General features: G+C 44.1%; 1 protein-coding gene across 1 annotated transcript in view; it reads right to left on the bottom strand.

The window, feature by feature from the left end:
• dnajc8 (DnaJ (Hsp40) homolog, subfamily C, member 8) overlaps window positions 1-4346 on the bottom strand; it is a 45297-nt gene extending 40951 nt beyond the window's left edge. Inside the window, exon 1 of the mRNA XM_080211496.1 lies at window positions 4235-4346. Within this exon, the coding sequence (XP_080067622.1) occupies window positions 4235-4324 (90 nt within the window). The 5' untranslated portion in view covers window positions 4325-4346. The remainder of the gene's footprint in view (window positions 1-4234) is intronic.
• Between the last annotated feature and the right edge of the window lie 1654 nt (window positions 4347-6000).

A 6000-nucleotide genomic window follows, 5' to 3' on the forward strand; every position in this document is an offset into this window, starting at 1 on the left:
AGGGAGATAGAGATCAGTCATGCTCTGATTGAATGACAGAATTTGCTTACTTCTGCTCCTAATTCCATTGTTCCTATCACTGTATGCTATATCTAGGGATTAAAATCAGAGTTACTAATACCCACCATTAAATTCCCAAATTTATCATCTTGGATAGCTAAGCAGGGAAAACATTTCTCTCAAATTGAGGAAAAAACCTCAACATTTTCATTTCTTTAACAATAACCAGCTTGACAGAGAAGTATGTGATGCATTCATGATGTATGTTTCATGCCATAGCAGCTATTGTGGGACTTCTGGTTGACGCTATATAGTTAATGCACAACAGCATCAAGCAAATGATCTAACATACCATGTGCCTTCTATCCTCTACAGGCAGCCCTACACGTGCTGACCTACACAGAAGTGGACCTGTACCACTGATCTCCAAAAAAAACAACTCTCTTTTGAGGGTGAACTTTATCCAAGTCTTAACATGTAAACAAGCTTACTCGACACGAACACAGAGCTACCTACATAAGTTTGCTGCTGTTTTGCAAACCATATGGCCAACTAATCTTCTGATGTCAACAAGTTTGTTTATTATTGTCACATGTAGGCTTACATTAACACTGCAATGAAGTTATTGTGAAAACCCCTAGTCACCGCACTCTGGTGCCTGTTCAAGTACACTGAAGGAGAATTTAACACGGCCAATGCACCTAACCAGCACATCTTTCAGACTGTGGGAGGAAACTGGAGCACCCAGAGGAAACACACTCAGACAAGAGGACAATGTGCAAACTCCGCAGACTTTGACACAAGCCAGGAATCGAATCCGGGTCCCTGGTGCTGTGAGACAGCACTGCGAACTACTGTGCCACCTTGGGCTCCTTGTTGTTTATAATCAAAAAATTCCACCACTACCACTATATTGTGTTTGCTTTACCCTTGGATTAGTATTACACAGAGCACTGACCATACATAAGGGATCAGTTCACACTAACTAGGGTTCTTTATTGAGGGCTGGCTATCACACAGCTACAGGTCTTCTCTGGACAAGGGTTCTCTTTGGATAGAGATACAGAGTCGCATGGTAAGCACATCATTTCCTTTACAATACTGTGCATTAACAACACAGCCACACCTCTTAATGGAATCCTACAACATGAGCCATGTTTATATCAGTTGCATATCCACTCCTCGGTAAGAAAGAAATCAGAAAATGGTGGACCATTTTGAGTTTTTTGGGATCAGACTCAGGTACTGTTGTAAGGACCTCACACTATACAGTACAATCAAGATTCGTCTTTCATTCCCGTGACAGCCATCACTAATACCCTAAAGTATTTGTTTGAGTAAAACAGCATCAAGCTGTGCCTTGAATCAATAAGATCATATGAAATAGCAGCAGGAGTAGGCCATCTAGCCCTTCGAGCCTGCCCCCCCCCCCCCCAATAAGATCATGGCTGATCTGAAGTGGATCAGTTCCACTTTCCTGCTTTCTCCCCATAACCCTTAATTCCCTTGTCTGTCAAAAACTGATCTACCCGTGACTTAAATATATTTAGCGAGGTAGCCTCCACCACTTCAACAGGCAGAGAATTCCAGAGATTCACCACCCTTTCAGTGAAGAAGTTCCTCCTCAACTCCATTCTAAACTGTCCCCCACCCCCCTTATCTTGAGGCTGTGCCCTCTAGTCCTGCTGTCCTTTCTCAGCGGGAAGAATCTCTCTACCTTGACCCTATCCATCCCTTTCATTATCTTATACGTCTCTATAAGATCCTCCCTCATCCTTCTAAACTCCAACGAGTACAGACCCAGTCTATTTAGTCTCTCTTCATGGTCCAACCCCCTCATCTCTGGTATCAGCCTAGTGAACCTCCTCTGCACTCCCTCCAAGGCCAAAATATCCTTGCCAAGTGTGACGGCCAAAACTGCACACAGTACTCCAGCTGCGGCCTCACCAGTGCCCTGTACAGTTGCAGCAAGTCCTCCCTGCTTTTATATTCTATCCCCTTTGCTATAAAGGCCAGCATTCCATTCGCCTTCTTGATCACCTGCTGCACCTGCAGACTGCGTTTTTGCGACTCATGCACAAGGACCCCCAGGTCCTCTGCACCGTAGCATGCTGCAGCTTTTCGCCCTTTAAATAGTGTTTAATTAATAGTGTTTAAATAAAAATTGTGCTACTTCTAAACAATGGGATGATACACCATCACTAACATTTCTAAGCTTCTCAAAAATCTCGTCACAGCAGAATTTGTGAACTACCCAAACTCCAACACACAGATGGTTAAAAACTGAATAGGTCTAACTCTGCCACAAATTGAGACATTTGAACAACAGTCTCAAATTCATAAGGATACCATCTGGTTGAAGGAATGGGTTTAAAAATTTATGAAAATAAATAATGCTGTAATCAATGTTCACATAGAGGAAACCACTTCCAACCAGCCTTATGACTAAAACTCTAAGTCAACAGAATCCTTACCATAGAAACAATAATTTGTATTCCTCTGACTAAATTTTGATTGACCCAAAATTTGGGTCTTCTTCAATATCATGTTAGCCTACAAAGAATCAGCAGACCAACTCACTGTAGCCTTCAAACAATACATAAAAGTCAATTTCACAAAGGGACAACTAAACTGCTATTTTTAGCTGACAACTGGCCCATTACGTGAACAGATGCATATTGATCCATTAACTGATTAATCCACCTATGAAATCAAGGAGGTTTTAATGCAACAATCTGACTGCTGAAGCTTTGATAACATAACTCAACAATAGCATTCTTAGTTGAGAGTAGAAAGTTCTAGAGTGAAGTCCTAACATCAGGAATTGAGTACATAATCTAGTTGATATTTGAAGTCCAGTGTTACAAGAAGGACATTGTCGAAGGTGCCATCTTTCACTTCAGAAGTTAAACTTAGGTTCTGTCTACCTATTTGGAAGTAGGCTGGAAGGTCCAATGCACTATTCAAAGAGAAATAGAAGTTTTTGCCTTTGCCCAAGCCACCATCTGACAAGAACAGAGTAATTAGTCATTCATCTTCACAAGAATGAAAACTGGTCAAAATGAGTCAGTGATTGTGAAGTCTCAAGGGCATGATGAGAATGTGGTATGGTGTTACAGAAATGCACCTTTTTATTATTATAGGTGTAGCATGAGGAGCTGCAAGATATTAAATGCCAAAAGATCAGTAATTTCAATCAACTGTGCAGGTAGGAATCTTGCCTTCTAGTAGAAATCAGGGCTGCCACTTATAATTTTAAAAAAATGGCTGTTTCCCACTCGACAGATGCTGCTATCCGCAGCATTTTCTGTAATTTCAGATTTCCAGCATCCACAGTATTTTTGCATCTGTCATTTAGAATGTTCACAACAGCTTTCAAATAAATTCTGGAGACGGCAACTAGTCAATTAGCTATTTTGTTACTTACTCAAGTTACGAATCAAAAAGGTGGAGGATTGGAGTCCCATTCCAGGACTTAATCAACAGCCATACAATTCCAATAGTGCAGGAAGACCACATTGTCAAACATTCCTTTCTAAATCATCCATTAATTTAACACTACTTACACCAGAAAAACTTCCATTAATAGAGCACTTTTCACAACTACTGTATAACTAATTAAGTACTCTTTAAAAAGTGGAAAACAATGCAATTTGAACATAGCAAGTTCCCACAAACAGCAATTGACAGATCGGATCATCTGTTTTTGCAATGTTGATTGAGAGAGAAACATTGGCTGGGACACCAGGGACAAACTCCCACGCTCTTCTTCAAAATTGGGGTTGCAGCGGAGATAAAATCATTGACATCCAGGTAAGGCTTGGGTCAGATGTTTGCTCCGAAACACACCATCCATTGGCTGTGTGGCACCCCCTCAGGAGTGCGCGGGGGAGTGCCAGCCCTGATTTTTGGTGTGGGTGTGCTGGAGTGGAATTTAAACCAAGAACCTTCTGTCTCAGGAGTGTTTATCCACAGATTACCAACTGCTGCACCGCTCGCCACCTTACAAAAGGTAGGTTAGTCTGTCAGGTTGCACTGGTAAGCTGCTGCCATGGTTTTAAATCGCAGGCCATGGGCAAGGCTGAGGCTTTGCTCTTCCTCCATCAACAATGTAGGCCTCAGGCTGCAGCCGCCTTTTCCTAAAGAGGCTCTTGGCGCCCAGAGCTGGCAGCCACCGCCCACCCCTCCCGCGCTTCTTCCCTATCTAGCGCTCATCCTGGCCAGGTGGCTTTACCTCGGTGAGAAAGAGTTTGAAAGCCTCCTCTCCGCCGGAGTCCACCCCGGGGGCTAGGCTGCCTGACGCCGCTCCGCTCTGAGTCGCCATTTTGCTTGCCCCCCTCCCCCACAGCCCGGGAGCCCCGCCCCCACCGTTCCGTACGCCACGTGACTCGCTGCTCCGTGCACCACGTGATCCGCACTCCTCCGCCGCCGGCCTGCGGATGGCGCTATTGCTGCCCCGGGATGATTGACAGGTGTCCAGGGATGGCCCCACCCAGTCCAGTTCAGTCCTGCCCTCCCCTGCTGCTGCCTTTATCCTGGGTGTCTCATATAGTCTCTTTGGCCCATATCCCTCTGTACCCATCTAACTATCTAAATGCTTTTTAAAAGGCAACCACATCAGCTCCAACTTCTCCTAGCACAGAAAATGCATGCAAGTGAGTGCAAATAAACGACCCCAATAGCACATCTGCATGAAACAAAATAGTGGGAAGTAAATTGGCTTGTTTCCTACATTATGAGACTTTTTAAAAGAGCTACTTAAGTAGTTATACCATTAAATGTGTGGAGTAGGTAGATTGGCTATGCTAAATTGGCCCTAGTATCAGGGAGATAGCAGGGTAAATATATGGGGTTACAGGAAGAGGGTTTGGGTGGGATTGTGGTCTGGTCATAGAAACCCTACAGTGCAGAAAGAGGCCATTTGGCCCATCAAGTCTACACTGACCACAATCTCACCCATTCCCTATGCCCATATCCCTACACATTTACCTGCTAATCCCTTTAAACTACACATCTCAGAATACCAGGGGGCAATTTTAGCATAGCCAATCAACCTAACCTGCATACGTCTGGATTCTGGGAGGAAACCGGAGCACCCGGAGGAAACTCGTGCACACATGGGAAGAATGTGAAAACTCCACACAGACAGTTATCCAAAGCCAGAATTGAACCCAGGTGTCTGGCACTGTGAGGCAGCAGTGCTTACCACTGTGCCATCGTGCTGCTGACAATTGTCACTTCTAGCCTCACTTTGCAAAGAAAATGCATGAAGCCCAGTGGAAATAAATGACTCATTAGTACATCTGGATGAATAAAAATAGTTGGAAATAAATGACGCCATTAACAGAATCCTTGCAGTGCAGCAGGAGGCCATTCTGCCCATTGAGATCACAACAACTCTCTGAAAGAGCATCTTACCCAAGCCCAATGCATCCCATCCGAGTAACCCTATGAATTTACAATGCTTAATCCACCTAACCTACACATCTTAGGACTCCAATGGGCAAATTAACACGGCCAATCACCTAACCTATATATATTTGAACACTACGAGGCAATTTAGCATGGCCAATTTACCGAACCCACACATCTTTGGGCACTAAGGGGTAATTCAGTATGGCCAATCCATCTAACCTGTATCTATTTGAACATTAAGAGGCAATTCAGCATGTCCAATCCATCTAACCTGCACATCTTTGGACTGTGGGAGGAAACCAGACACCCAGAGGAAACCCACATAGACACGGCGAGGATATGCAAACTCCAGGCAGACGGCGACCCAAGCCTGGAATCAAACCCGGGTTCCTGGCACTGTGAGGCAGCAGTGCTAACCACTGTACCACCCTTTACATCTATCATCTCCACATGAACAACAAATATAAACAACCTATCAAACTTTTTCTTTATTCTTTCATGGGGTTGTGGACATCTCTGGCAAGGCCAACATTTGATGCTCCATTAATTGAAAGGCTGACGAGACCCAGAGGGCAATGAAGAATC

Source organism: Carcharhinus amblyrhynchos, chromosome 24 (assembly GCF_965287045.1).
Source record: "Carcharhinus amblyrhynchos chromosome 24, sCarAmb.v2.hapA, whole genome shotgun sequence".
In the NCBI taxonomy this organism is placed as follows: Eukaryota; Metazoa; Chordata; class Chondrichthyes; order Carcharhiniformes; family Carcharhinidae; genus Carcharhinus; species Carcharhinus amblyrhynchos.